This window comes from Enhydra lutris, unplaced genomic scaffold (assembly GCF_002288905.1).
Source record: "Enhydra lutris kenyoni isolate GAN:26980312 unplaced genomic scaffold, ASM228890v2 scaffoldscaffold120, whole genome shotgun sequence".
NCBI classification, from domain to species: domain Eukaryota; kingdom Metazoa; phylum Chordata; class Mammalia; order Carnivora; family Mustelidae; genus Enhydra; species Enhydra lutris.
The window spans coordinates 270899-285917 of record NW_019154204.1 but is presented as its reverse complement, the minus strand read 5'-3'; the positions used below and the strand labels follow the sequence as shown (position 1 = coordinate 285917).

The window sequence follows — 15019 nt, the reverse complement described above, 5'->3', positions numbered from 1 at the left end:
TGCTCCAATGCTGCTTCTAGTCCTTTCCAAACATGGGAAGAGTGTCCAAACTGTATATTAACTGTTTATTTCCTTTTGTTTGGTGTAATAGCAAGTAAACACCTTCCAAGCCCATGTCAATACTCCATCTTATCAGCTTTTTTTTATCACTTTTTTTATTGTGGTAAAATATACATAACATAAAATTTACCATTATAATCCTTAAGTGTACAATTCAGTAGCATTTAATACCTTCTCATTGTTGTGTAACTGTGACTACCATCCATCTCCAGAAGTTTTTCATCTTTCCAAACTGGAACTTAGTACATACTGAACATTAACTCCTCACTCCTCTCTCCCCCAGCCCCCAGGACCAGGATTCTATTTTTTGCCTCTATGAGTTTGATTATTTTAGGTCATTCCTATAAGTGGAATCACACATATCTGCCCTTTTGTGTATGGCTTATTTTAATTAGTATAATGTTTTCAAGATGCATCCATGTTGCAGCATGTGTCCGAATTCTCCTGAAGGCTGTATGCATATATCTACCACATTCTTCTACCCCCAACCCCCCCCTCCTTACCTCATGTTTAATCCATTCATTCATCCATGGGTATTTGAGTTGTTTCTACTTTTTGGCTATTGTGAATAATGCTGCTATGGACACAAGTGTACAAATACAGGTTTGGATGCCTGATTACACTGCTTTTTATATACCTGGAAGTGAAATTGCTGGATCATACGGTAATTATATGTCCACTTTGAGGAACTGACATACCAGCTATACTATTTTACATTCCCACCAGCAATTATGATGGGTCCAATTTCTCTTCACCTACACTTATGTTTTGTTTTGTTTTGTTTTTTTAACAATAGCCATCCTAATGGGTGTGAATTGGCCCTACCATTTTCAAGTGCTTTCTCTTATTCAAAATTTAAGTCTCCCAGAAACATTTAGTGAAGGGCTTCATAAAATATCAAGTGTGTTAACACCTCTTTTCCTGTTTTGTGTGGAGACCAAGAGCTTGTCATAAAGTCCCAAAACTCTCCTGGAGCAATGCATTACACTGGTTGTATTTTCTCAGCTCAACTGTAAATACCTTAAAAGTGAGCATGATTCGTTTGATTACTTGAGTTCCTTTCTAAGACTTAGTATATGGCTCTTCCCACAACAAACACTAACTGAATGAATTACTGATAAACACCTGGAAATCTTCTGAGCAGTGAAGGCTATTCTCATGCTAAAACTGTAGCGCATCATAGATTCCCGCTGCCACAGCTCTTGTTTCCTGAAGGAAAATAGCCCAGACTCACCAAAGCTTCTTCAGATTGCAGAATAGATGCCTCAGCCCCACACAAAGAAGTCTAATTCCAAAGTCTCCCAGGGCGTTGTGGCTCAGATCCAATTCCATCAGCTTCTGGTTGCTGCTCAGGACCGAGGAGATGTTGAAGCAGCAGTGATGGGAAAGGCAACACCGCCCCAACCTTCATGCCAAGTACAGAAGCATAAAGCATCAGAACACAGGCTGCTTCTCTGACACTGCCTTCTGGTCTATGCTAGTTTTCAGCACCAAATGGGGCGATTTGTGGTCTCATGTTACAAAGGGAAAATTTTAAGGAAAGAAGTTAGGTGAGAGTATGATCTTACCAGAACTCCCACATGCAGGCTGAGACTTATTGTGAAGTTAGTTCCCAGGCTTATGAACTCATAGCCTGAGACCACAACCACTGTGTGTATCAGTGAACTCCCTCCATAAATAATGGTCAGCTCTACAATGTATACAGGCACGTCCCTGTTTTATAAATGAAAAAGGAGGTAAATCTGTGTGTTCCACCTCTGTATCACATGTTCTTCACTGCGAAAATCCCTCAGGTGGACACTGATCTCTCTGGGGTTTTTTACTTATCTACTTCTCTGTCAATCTTGTCTCCATTGTTCTGTTTAATGATTAAATCCCAGCCCTCCACCTACACCAAAATAGCAAGAAGCTCTGTATCTTGATTTGATTTACAACTCCACCCCCACCACTTGCGCCGTGCGCCCGCGCGCACACACACACACACACACACACACACAGACACACACAAAGACACCATTATCACCATCATCAACAACAACAACTAGGAGTCCCTGTGTCAGAGGAGCAAGAACAACATTCTTCTTTCCAGATGAATAGTTCATCATCCTAGAGCCTGTTAAACATCTTCCTTTATACCCCTATCTTCACACCAACTAGAGCTAAATGCATGACTAAACCTCTATTTACTTGCATAATATCTCATCATCACCCATGTCTCTCTATTTGTGTCTCACTCTATGGAATCACACAGTGGTACCCGCCAGGATAGTGGGAAGACTGGCATGGGATAGAGAAGGCAAGGAGCCAAAACCAGCCAGAGCCTTGAAGGCAAGAGGAGGATTTGTAATTTATCAAAAGAACAAAGAGAAAGCATTCAAGCAAGGGATTGACATAATTAAAGTGGAATTTTCTAAATAACCCTCTGACTTCTGTATGGAGAATAGGTTGGTGCTATATGGAGAATAGGTAGGTGGTAAAGGTGGATGTGGGAAAACCAAACAGTTAGTAGTCACTCAGTATGTATTTTTGAGCACTGATGTGTGCTAAGACACTTGCCCAGACATTGTAAGGACAGTGGAAAGATGAACACAAATCCTGTCCCATGATCTTGAATTGTATTGCAATATCATGGCAAATGGTCATGGTTACTGGGCCTGGGCTACTGGTTTGTATAGGAGATAAAATTGATAAAGTTGATGTTAGGGTGGGTATAATGATGATCAAGAAAGGGATGTATGAAAACACCCTGGAGGGATGGACTTTGGTGCTGGCTATGTAGCTCATCAAAAATGCAGATGTGTGATGGAAGAGTGTTTGTAGGATGGCCCAGACACTTGTGTATTGCCTTGGGGAATGTGAGTCTGATTCACAGTGTGAGTCCAGAGCAAGCACTCTTTATTAAGAAAGTTAGAGTTAGAGAAGAGAAGGGAGTTGAGGGAAATTGGAAGGGGAGGTGAACCATGAGAGACTATGGACTCTGAAAAACAATCTGAGGGTTTTGAAGGGGCAGGGGGTGGGAGGTTGGGAGAGCCATGTGGTGGGTATTGGAGAGGGCATGGATTGCATGGAGCACTGGGTGTGGTGCAAAAACAATGAATACTGTTACGTTGAAAATAAAGTAAAAAAATTTTTTTTAAAGTTCATAAAAAAAAAAGAAAAAAAAAGCTGAAAGAGATTCTCTGTGACATTTCAACCTGTATAAAATGTTTTGATGGGGTCCATCCCAGGTAGACATTGTATATGATGAAACTCTCCAATTCTCAGCTGTGATGATGACCAGTGAAGAAACAGAAGATATTGAGGGCCATGCCCTTTTTGTCTTATCACCAAGAAATGGCTTACTTTCAGTTCCCCATCATTCTTCCCCATTTGAAGCTTTCTAAACAACTGACCTCCAATCCATTTTACCTTCCTACTTGTTATGGGCTGAACTGTGTTCACCCCTCCAAAAAAAAAAAAATCATATGTTAAAGACTTAATCCCTAGGATTTCAGAATTGTGACTATATTTGGAGATCAGGTTTTAAACCCTTAAATGAGGTCATGAGGACAGGCCCCAATCCAACATAACTGGTATCCTTTAGGAAATCAGACACGAACACAGAAACCACATGAAGACTTAGGGAGAAGACCACCATCTATAAGCCAAAAAGAGAGGCTTCAGGAGAAACCAATCCTGCTGACACCTTCAGCTTGGACTTCCAGACTCCAGGACTATGAGAATATGAATTTCTATTGTTCAAGCTTCTTGTTCTCTGGTACTTTGTTACAGCAGCCCTAGAAAACTAACAAACCACTGGTCTGGACCCTGAGGTCTTCCTCCACTGTGCTCTCTGTGTCACTCACAGATATGCGTGCACACATGAACACACACACACACAGTTTCTTACCACAGTCTCCGAATATTACAGCCAGGTCGCTGGAGCATTTCACATAACACCTGTACCCCTGGGTCCCCCAGAGCATTGTCACTGAGGTTCAGTTCAGTGAGGTTCAGTGAGTTAGTGCTTAGGACTGAGAAAAGCCCCTGCCAAAGGCTGAGAGTGACATGACAATTCACCAACCTAGAAATTGTAGGGAAGGAAGAAAGAAAAGAAAATCAGAAAAAAAAGAAAAAAAAGAAAATCAAGAAAAAGAAAGAAGAACTGGCCCCAGTTCAAAGACTTCCCAAGGATTAAGAACTGACTCACAGGACCAAAGATTGCCTACTAAGGAATGACAAAGACCAGGGGGCCCTGGTAAGACTGTCGTGCATACCTTATTATGGAAATAGCATGAGTCTGTGACTGGCTGCCTTGGCACACCCTCCAGTACCTCCCTCAGATGTCTTTCTCCTCCCTCTGTCATTAGACAGCTGTCCTGCCCATGGCCTTTTTTCTGTTAAGTGATCCAGAGACTATACTGTGAGATCCAGATCTCAGATCTCACATTGGCTACATAATAGCATCACCAATGCTCTCAAAAGTCCTGAGGCCAGGCCATACCATAGGACTAAAGTCAGAATCTCTGAGGCAGGACCAAGTATATCAATAGTTTTAAGACTTCCATATGGTTCCAACATGCAGTCCTTGTTAGAATACAGATTCTGGCTCTGTGTGTCTAAGATTGGGCCTGCAATTCTGCACTTTTGACAGCATGGGGTGGATATCCATGCTGCTGGTCTTCAGAAGGTTCTGGAACACACAAAGCAAGCTCCTGCCCTCAGAAGAAGGTAGCTGTCACCCAATCAAATGGGCATCAGGCTTTTCATCAGGAGTTTTAATTCGAATCTCTGCCAGCCTTCTTTATAGCTCTGTAATCTTGGTCAGGTTTCTTTCCAACATAGTTTTTAGGGCCCTAAGAGACAGATGTGCTTCCTTCCCTCATTTCCTTTCTCTCACCCTCTCTAGGTTTTCTGAATCATTTGCCATCATAGGGACATACTTGTTTCCCCAGCCTCTGCCCTCTGAACCCACTGTTCCCTCTGTTTGAGCTGCCCCTTGCCCACACTCATTTTTCTCATACTCCATGTGTCAGAGTCCATCTGTTCAAGGGCTTCCCACTATGTGTTTCTGGTGCATTCTATATGTGTTCTTGCCATAGCCCATCCTCTCTACTGTCTGTCCTTATTTCCCAGCTATCCCCACAATTGAACCTTAAGTTGCTATGAGCAGGGCCTGGGTCTTCATCACCACTAAAGCCCCAGCAGGTGGTCCTGGATGACCAAATGATAAATTAAAAGGTCATCCTGCTAGTGATGCCAAGGATGAAAGAATGAGCTAAAAATTCATTATTCTTGGTGGAAGGGCCAGTCCCCTTTCTCCTTAATTTTATCCCATATCAAGTGCTTTCTGTGCAGGTTAAACCCAAGCTTTCACAGAGTATCCATCCTCCCACCGTAGCTGTGGCAGTTCCCAAGCAGGGACTTCAGGTAACTGAACTGCTTTGCTGTCCCAACACAGCAACTCGCCTCCAATCTCCTACATTACTGAACAGACCCCAAAGAGGGAGCTGTTGGTGACTTCCTGGTTGTAAACACAGTGCAGGAGCTTAAAAGTACCCTCTTCTTCCCAGCCCTATGTCCCTCAATTTTTCCCTCATTATATCTGTTCCAATGAAGCCATGTCCCTTGGCATAGTCTCCTATGTACACTGTTCCTCAGACACCAGACTCTACTGCTAGAATCCCTTTAACTTCTCCTGCACTCACCCACATCCTACTGGTCCTTCAAGGCAGGCTCAAAACTTACTCCTCTGATAAACGTCCCCCCAGCACCCAGTACTAAAGGCCTTCTGTCCTCTGTGTTCCTGGGACAGTCACTGGGGTTGTTTGGCTCCTTGTGTGTTAACTGAATACTGTGCACTAGAGCCCCAAGTTGACTGCAAGCAATTTGAGTTTACAACATTTTTATTCAACTCTCTAACCCACATAATACCTTGCGCTGAGTTGGCATCTACAAAACACTTGCTTATTTTCTTCATTGGCTTTTCTCCTCATCCCCTTATCCACCTCCCTTTCCTCTACTTGTCCATCTCTGCCACTGAAGGAGTCTAGTAGAAATGGGGGGGGGTGATATTATTATGTAGCTGTGGCAACCATATTGTAAAGACAGGTGAGAAGCAGGCAGAAAGAACAAATGCCCAGAGAAAGGTGGCTAGATGGCGGAGGGCAGCCCTACCATTCTAATACCTGCCTGAAGGCAAATCACCTTACCGGTGAGTACAGGCAGCATGAGGATCTAGGCGGACACAGTGATCCACCTCAGAGTGCTGCATTTCCCCTTCTTCCTCCTCTTCCTCCTCCTCCTCCTTCGAGGAGTTATGAAGCAGCCTCAGGGAAAGTGATTCCACATTGTGGCAGTTCTCAATACAAAAGGAAGAAACCACATGGTCCATTCTGGTGGAGAGACTGATCTCAATTTTGGGGAAATGGCCCATGGCTTTTTGCACAAAATCCTCCTCTTGCATCTCATACAAACAGTAGAACAATTCCAGCTGGCTGGGCTGGATCTGAAGATTCTTGGCCTTGGCTTTCTCTTTAATCCATTTTAGCAGTTCCAGCCTGATGTGCTGCGAGATCTTGCAACTCAGTTTTTTCTCCAAGTAAGAGGTTCTCTCCTGGTTTACAAGGCCAAAGAGGAAACGGACAACAAAGATCAGATATCCCTTTTCAAATTTGCCATAGTTTTCAAGAAGGACAGTCACGTCTCGGTTGGGAAGCTTGGAACTTCTCCATGGCAGGTTCCTCAACCTTCCCTGTTCCTCCTCTTCTAGCAGGTAATACATGGCAGCAAAGAACTCCTGGAAAGTCATGTGAATGAAGCTGTAGAATTTCTCACAGTCCACTTCTTTTTGGAATAGGTTCATCCTCAAGAAAGCAGATACATCGGCCCTCTGAAGGCCATGGTTCCTAAGGTCACACTCTTCAAACAGGATTTTCTGATTCCAGATTCCATCTGCAGCCAGTGAGCAGAGACCCCAGATGTTGGCAGAGACTTGGTGCTTCTGGTTCTCCCCACGAGACTGCAACAAACTGGAGAGGAAGAAGACATACACAGCAGTGGTGGTCTTGGATGTCTGGGCAAGACTCTTGCCACTGTCCATCTGCTGCTTTAACCCAGTGCATACAATCCAGCAGACCAAGGGGATAAAGCACATGGTGAAGAGGATCTCATTCTCCTGAATCAGCCTGAAGGCCTCTGTGGCTTGTTGCTCATCTGAAAAATACTTAAAGAAATATTCCTTTCTTTTGGCCTCGGAGAAACCCAGGATCTCCACATGACGGGGACGGTCCAGCAAATGCTGCAGTTTCTCCAGAGCCACAGGTCTTGTGGTGATGAGTAAAGAGGCCTCAGGAAGAAGCCTCTTTCTGATGAGGCTGCTCAGGAGAATGTCTCCCCGCTCCACCTTCTGCCAGTTTGTGCATAGAGTCTCTGTGTGCTCATCAAAGGCACCCTGAAGCTCATCGAAGCCATCCATGAGGAAGAGAATCCTGGAAGGCTTGCTCACAATCTTATATATGGGTGGGTTTGGGTCAGGGCAGCAGCTGACAATCAGATCCCCCAGGCTCCTCCGTGTCCCGAGGCTTACCTCCCGACAGTGGATATAAAACAAATAGTCAAACCTGTCCTGGTAAATTTTTTCTGATGCCCAATCCAACATGATCTTCCTGGCCAGTATTGTTTTCCCAATGCCTGCCGCTCCCTGGAATACCACCGTGTGAACAGGCTCTGAGTGTTGGTCATCAGGCTCAAACAGCAATTCCATATTCAGGGAACTCACAGGGCTGTCCAGTGTCCTGGCTGAAGTCCTGCCAATGGCCAGGAGCTCATGCTCCCTCTCCTGCTGGCTCTGGTGTTCTTTGACAAGACGCAGCCTGGTGTAGCGTTTGTTGAGGTTCACACTCTCACCTAGACGGGCATTCCTGTCTTTAATACACTGGAATCTGCTCCTCACGTGTTTTTTGTACTTCTTACAGTAATCTGTAAGAGGGGTAAAGACAGAATGTAGAATTTGGGAGAAGTCCAAGCATACATGAGCTATCAACAAAGATCTATGTCCAGAGGGAGTGATGACCAGAGCTAAGGAAAGGGAGATGCAGATTCTCTTCACTGTGTGGGTATGGACAGCCCCAGAAAATCTAGGTTGTCAAAATCTTCCTATACACAGTTGAGCAGGAGAACAGCAAAGTGCCATAGGCACTGTCACTTGCCAGAAAATCCTTCTTATTCAGTTTTATTCCTTTAGGTAGTCTGCAGCCCATACCTTTTAGAACCTGAGACACTCAATTACCTCCACTTGGTTCTGGGACTACAAGGAGCCGTGTGAACACTGATCTGTTTTTCAGCTCCAGTGGACTTCCTGAAATGGGCCTTTGCTCACCAAGGAGAAGGAACATTTAGAATGATCAAGCTTCTCAGCTTCCAAAACTGGGTTTCCAGATGCAATAGGAAGCACTACCCTCATTGCTTACCTTTCCTTTTTTTACAAATAGAGATTCTGGTTAGGTACCCCAATAAACCCATCCACTCTTCTTCGAGGCTTTCTTCCCGGCATACCACATGTACATTATCTGGAAGAAAAAAAAGAAAGAAAGAAAGAAAAAGAAATACAAAGTTAAAAATCAGGACTCCTGAATAAGGTGATGTAATTAAGACCCAGTACTCAACACCTGGCACAGCTCAAAGTCACCTATCCCAGACATCTTGCAAACAAAAACATAGCTTTGAGCTGCAGATGACAGGTGTACAGTTGGACATCCAGTTTGTGACTTTTGTGCACTCCTAATTTCAAAAAATGGATGTCACTATCACTTACCCAGTTAGCATTGTGTCCCCACAGTATCCAGTCTCAGGATCTCTCCCAGGCTCAGAAATCAATCAGCAAACACATGAGACAGGCAAGGTTTCTCCTATCCTTTGTTTTTGGCAAACTTCCCTTGGTACCTTGGTTTTGAGACCATCCCCACACTAAATATCTAAATATCCCCAAAATGGCTATGGGCCAGCAGGATTCTCCTCCTCCCCTGCCCCCAAATGCCTGGATTAATCATACACACATTCTGGGTCTTCAGGACAGAGTTGTCAAGCTGGTTTGTTTAACTCAGTGGTTCATAATCCCTACTGACTTGAAATTCACCTAGGAAGCTTTAAAAAAGCTCCACCCCCAGTAAATATTTTTCAGTCTATCCACGGTGGTGACCAACACCATTATATTTTTTTTATTTTTTTTATAAACTTATAATGTATTTTTATCCCCAGGGGTACAGGTCTGTGAATCACCAGGTTTACACACTTCACAGCACTCACCATAGCACATACCCTCCCCAATGTCCATAACCACCCTCTCCCGACCTCCCTCCCCCCAGCAACCCTCAGTTTGTTTTGTGAGATTAAGAGTCACTTATGGTTTGTCTCCCTCCCAATCCCATCTTGTTTCATTTATTCTTTTCCTGCCCCCCAAACCCCCCATGTTGCATCTCCACTTCCTCATATCAGGGAGATCATATGGTTGTCTTTCTCCGATTGATTTATTTCACTAAGCATAATAACCTCTAGTTCCATCCATGTCGTCGTAAATGGTAAGATTTCATTTCTTTTGATGGCTGCATAGTATTCCATTGTGTGTGTGTGTGTGTGTGTGTGTATATATATATATATATATATATATATATATATATATATACATATATAAACCACCACTTCTTTATCCATTCATCTGTTGATGGACATCTAGGTTCTTTCCATAGTTTGGCTATTGTGGACATTGCTGCTATAAACATTTGGGTGCACATGCGCCATTATATTTTGAAAGCTCCAACATGCATCTACAGTTAAGAATCATAGATCTAAACAGTCACTAAATTACACATCCTAAAGAGGAGGCACTTCACTGGAGAAACTGATGTACAAAAGAATGAGTGCTAAGCACCAGGGGAAATATTTGGGAGATGAACCCAATATCAACGTAAAAGATTCCTGGTAGGCTTTTACTCAGTCTGAATGCAAAAGCTATTGGTGACCCCAATTACAAAACAAAATCTAAACATTAACTCAAGCCAAAATCATGACTTAATTCTTATCTAAAGCCTTACCCTATAATCTGGTCCTCCCCAGCAAAAGACAAACAAACTTCTTACTAGGTATAATTCTTCCATCTCATAGCCCAGTTACAGAAGCCAAAATACCCTAGGGGTTAAGAGCCAGACTCCAGCCAAAGACACACCCAGCATTGAACCCAGGCCTTGGCTCTGACTGAAAGAGAGCCACAAACAACCAAAACCTCTTCCAGGCTCACTTTACGTGGCTGGTTGAGCTCCAGAATTATCTTTTATTTGCAAACCTAAAATTCTATAGCCATTAGAAATTCCCCAGTCCCTACTCGGCAGCCCCTGGCAACCACTTCTTGTCTATAAATTTATCTACTCTAGTACCTATTACAAACAGAATCATACTGCATTTGTCTTTTCCTTACTGGTGTACTTCGTTTAGTAATGAAATTGAAAGTTCTTTCAAAAGTGCAGCCTGAAGGTTCCTGGCTGGCATAGTTGATAGGCCATGAAATTCTTGATCTAGAGGTTGTGAGTTCAAGCCCTACATGGGCATGTACAGACTACCAAAAAAAAAACAAGGCAAAATGCCAGTTTTGTGGTGTTTTTATGAGGAATGATGAAAATCCATAAAAACAGCTTGGTAAACTCACTTCTGTAACTTAAATTTGGTTAGCGAGCATATAAGCACTGACACAATCATAATCGTGTTATTATATGCAATTTGTTTATAACATCCTCCTACTGTACACCCCTGCCTCATGCCTCCATGTCATGTGTCTCTCCCTCATTTCACCCATATTGCTGCTCCACTCACCATGCTTCTCCTAATCTGCTGATTCATTTTTATTCCTCTTTTCCACTAGTTCAATGTCACCATCCTATGATTTTCTAGATTCCTCTGAGCCCTTGCTTGAGCTCTTCCCGTGATCTGAACACCAAGCTGAAAGAATAAAAACTTCACCCCCAGCATCTCCGCAGTCCTAGGGGTAGATGAGCCCTGACTTTCATTTTTAAAGAAAATTTCATTTCATTTCATTCTAGTTTCATTTTTAAAGAAATTAGAAAAAAGAAAACTGTTTTCCTCCAACTTCTCATAGCACTATCATGAGAAGAAAACAGAGGATAAAGCCAAGATGGTAAAAGGAATTATCGAAAAACAAACATACTAACTTCATTGCATCAAAAGATACCATCAACAGATGAAACGGCAATCCATGGAATGGGAGAAAATATTTGCAAATGATATATCTGATAGTGTTAGTATCCAGGATATATAAAGAACCCTTATAAGTCAACAACAAAAAAACAAATAACCCAATTAAAATATGGGGAAAAGTTGAATAGACATTTCTCCAAAGATAAACAAATGGTGAACAAGCACATGAAAAGTCATTCAGTATCAGTAGTCAGTAGGGAAATGCAAACCAAAACCACAATGAGATATCACCTCACACCCATTAGAATAACTAGTATCAAAACAAAAATAAAATAAAATAAGCATTGGTAGGGATGATGAAAAATTAAAGCTCTTGTACACTGTTGATGGAAGTGCAAAATTATGCAACATTATGATGGTTCCTCAAAAAATGAAACCTAGAATCACTATATAATATAATAATTCTACTTCTGAACATATAATCAAAAGAACTGAAAGCAAGGTCTCAAAGAGGTTTGTACCCTCATGTTCCTAGCATCATTATTCACAATAAACTAGAAGCAATCTGAATGTCCACTGATGGATAAATAAATGAACAAAATGTGGTATACGCATACCACAGGATATTATTCTACCTTAAAAAGGACTGAAATCATGTCATATGTGACAACATGGAAGGGACTCAAGGACTTTATACTACATAAAGTAAGCCAGACACAAACAGACAAATACTTTATCATGCAGTTTATAAGAAGTACCAAGAGTAGTTAAATTCATAGAGACAGAAGGTGGTGGTTCCAGGGTCTGAGGGGAGGGGAAAAGGGGAATTGTTGTTTAATGGGCACAGGGTGTTGCAAGATGAAGAAAAGTTGTAGAGATTGATTGCACAACATGAATGTGCTTAACACTGCTGAAACGTATGCTTAGAAATGGCTTAAAAAGGTAATTTTATGTTATATGTATTTTACTACGATTTAAAAAATATGCTGTCTTCCTTCCACTCACCGCACTCTGGTGCATCCCTCTTAGCTTTCTCATAAAGGTCTCTCCTGTTGATTGCAGCAAAAATCCACACTGCCATGGCCCATGCCTTCTCCTCACCATTGAAGTCAATCATCAGAGTGGCCAGATCCATGTGGTCAGCTTTCTCTGTCTGACTCCGAGGGAGTGGTCGGCACCCCTTCTGAGAAGGATAGTCTTGTAAGTGCATCTTGAACTTCTTAAAGTCTGCATCCTCCAGATCCTCCAGGTAATGGGCCAGCTTGCAACGGACACTAGCCATGTTCATCTGTGGCTTTTCTCAGGGTCCTTGTGTAGAGATCCACACCAGAAAGCTAGATGGTGAAAACAGTGCACATGCAAGGAGAGTCTTCTAAAAAGTCTATCCTCTTTAGAGAGAACTAAACCATGAAAAACCCACAATACAAAGGAAAAAAAAAAAAATATATATATATATATAAAACTGAACTTTAATGAGATGCCATCTTTAGTTTTGAAAAGTGACCCAAATACCCACCACAACGTTTTCCTGTTGGCTTGACTCAGGGGTGTGTCCTGAGCCATGGAAAAATGGTGTCCCTATGGAGAGAAACAGTAGTTAAACCTACAAACGCAATCATGTCCACAGTACTATATGCCCAAACCGCTTCACAATGTCCCCTCAACATACAGGGAGAACTTTGTTCTTACTGTTTCCTGGGCTGTGTTCTAGGACAAACTCTTCCTCAGCTTCTGTTTCTTCATCTATAAAATGACAGAATGGAAAATATGCCTTTTCTGTTCCTTCCAACTGAAAGGCTCTGGTTCCCTCTTTCTGTTTTGACCCAGGAAGTGAGTAAGTATAATTTTAACAGAGCAGCACGTGGCTAGACAGAGAAAGGAGAAGACAGACATGCACAGAGAAGGGGATGGTCTTCGACTGCACTTCCATCCATCTACTGATAGATAGAAACAAATGAGATGACATTTGGGGTGCATAGGGGGAATGATAAACACATGACACCTCCTTGAGGTCTCCTGGCAACACTCACAATCATAGTCATTGTTAGAGCTCATGGTTACTGAGAACCTCTCATGGGCAGGACCCTGCACTAATGTGTTTTCTTAACTCTTGCAAAGCCCTAGGAGGTACACATAGGCCTAGACCCACTTTATGGAAGAGAAACCGAGTCTTAGGAGAAATTAAGTGAGTTGCCCACGGTTTCAAAAAAAAGCGGGGGGTTCAAAACCAGAATTTAGATCAGGGTCACTGATTTCTGAACTTATGTCCCTAAATACTACTTTCACAGCATGAAAATGTGTGTGACTCTTTCATCCACCACCTACCTAGATTCCTTAGTCAGATACCAACAAACAAGATCAAAAATAAAATAAAATAGATGGTTAAAAGTCAAAAAACACTTTCCCGGCATTTATCACACACAGCATCTTGTTACAGAGTTCATGATCTGTTTTACTACATAGACTTAGGGTTCACAAAGAGCAGAGGTCAGCTGCTGTGTCTTTCTCTGTTCTATGTCTCCCATATTTTGGATTAATGAATACTTTGGCTTTGTTTGGGATCAATCCCCTCATATTACTGAATTCGGGAAAGCACACCGATCCAAAGCCATAAATGATGTTAACAGAAGAGAGAGGGCCTATGGAGCTGTGGAACAGTGCATGTGGGAATTTAGTGTGACCGCAGTGAGTGTGCAAGAAAACTGAAGCATGCTCACCTCTTCTTGTACCTTCATCTTGCCTCTCATTTTTGGCTCCACACAACCACCAAGTCCATTCCTTATGCATTTGAAAGGGAGGTGGGGCATGTCCAGATAGATCCATCAGTTTTGCAGACCTTCCCAGGTCCCCCTCCATCAGTCTTCCCACTGACACCAGAACTCTACCTCTCCTCTGTGACCCCTATCCCTAAGTCTCATGCACCCTATCCTGACTTTTACCTCCTGTGTCCCTTGGTGTCCAGGACATTTATTTCCTCATACACATCCACTCTTTTGGGGGGGGGCATGCTTGGCAAATCTGCTGCAGTTGTGGGTGTAAGCTGTACACTCCTTCCCTCACCCCCTGCCCCTACACACACACACACACACACACACACTTGCATACATGCACAATAATGAGAAACATAAAAGGAATTTCCAGAATCATTGTTGAAGGGCAGACTTGGAAGCAGTCAGAAGAAATCCTTAGTGTATTAACCGAGACAACTCTGGCCCTCAACATCCCCTCCTCATTTCTCCCCAGACCTTTCCAGCCATGCAGCTCCACAGAGTTGGACTCACCCAGACGACAGCCTCAGAAACAGCCCAAGAGGAAACTTGATGCATTTATAATGGTCACAGACCAGCAGGAGCAGGAAGGATGTGGCTTCAGCATGGAGTGAACAAGCTTGCATCACAGACAAAGCCAGAGACTAACAGTTACTCATATAGCTGGATTTTCCAAACCAAATGAATAGTGTTCTTATCTCTGGCTATAGTCAGAGATGTCTGCACTGTCCTCAGTGGCCATTTGGGGTAGGGATGTTCCCTCTGGGTCTCACAGCGGCCATGGGAGGGTTCTGATGGCAGAGAACAGAGTGGGATGGAGGATTCTGCCAGGGCTGGCAAGTATAGGATCAAAAGCCTGACCAGCCATCAAGCCATCAGATGGAGGCTGTTGGCAGGCAGTAGGCTCTCCGCATCACCTGTCACTGTCTGTAACCACCTTACTGAAGTGAGAATACACTTGTGAAAACATCACCTCCACCAGACCACATTTATCTCCTCCCAAAGTT

At 42.9% G+C, this 15019-nt stretch overlaps 1 protein-coding gene across 2 annotated transcripts in view; it reads right to left on the bottom strand.

The window, feature by feature from the left end:
• The window catches only part of LOC111139817 (NLR family pyrin domain containing 3), a 56718-nt gene extending 42687 nt beyond the window's left edge, over positions 1-14031 (bottom strand). The window contains exons 1-8 of one of the 2 annotated variants that reach the window (XM_022492235.1): positions 13962-14031; positions 12934-12987; positions 12761-12822; positions 12250-12427; positions 8511-8609; positions 6252-8019; positions 3950-4123; positions 1295-1465 (exon numbers count right to left, since the gene is read on the bottom strand). In XM_022492235.1, the coding sequence (XP_022347943.1) occupies positions 1295-1465; positions 3950-4123; positions 6252-8019; positions 8511-8609; positions 12250-12427; positions 12761-12822; positions 12934-12987; positions 13962-14031 (2576 nt within the window). Of the gene's footprint in view, positions 1-1294; positions 1466-3949; positions 4124-6251; positions 8020-8510; positions 8610-12249; positions 12554-12760; positions 12823-12933; positions 12988-13961 lie in introns of those variants that run through there. The other variant, XM_022492236.1, reaches the window with a different exon arrangement.
• Positions 14032-15019: the final 988 nt, after the last annotated feature.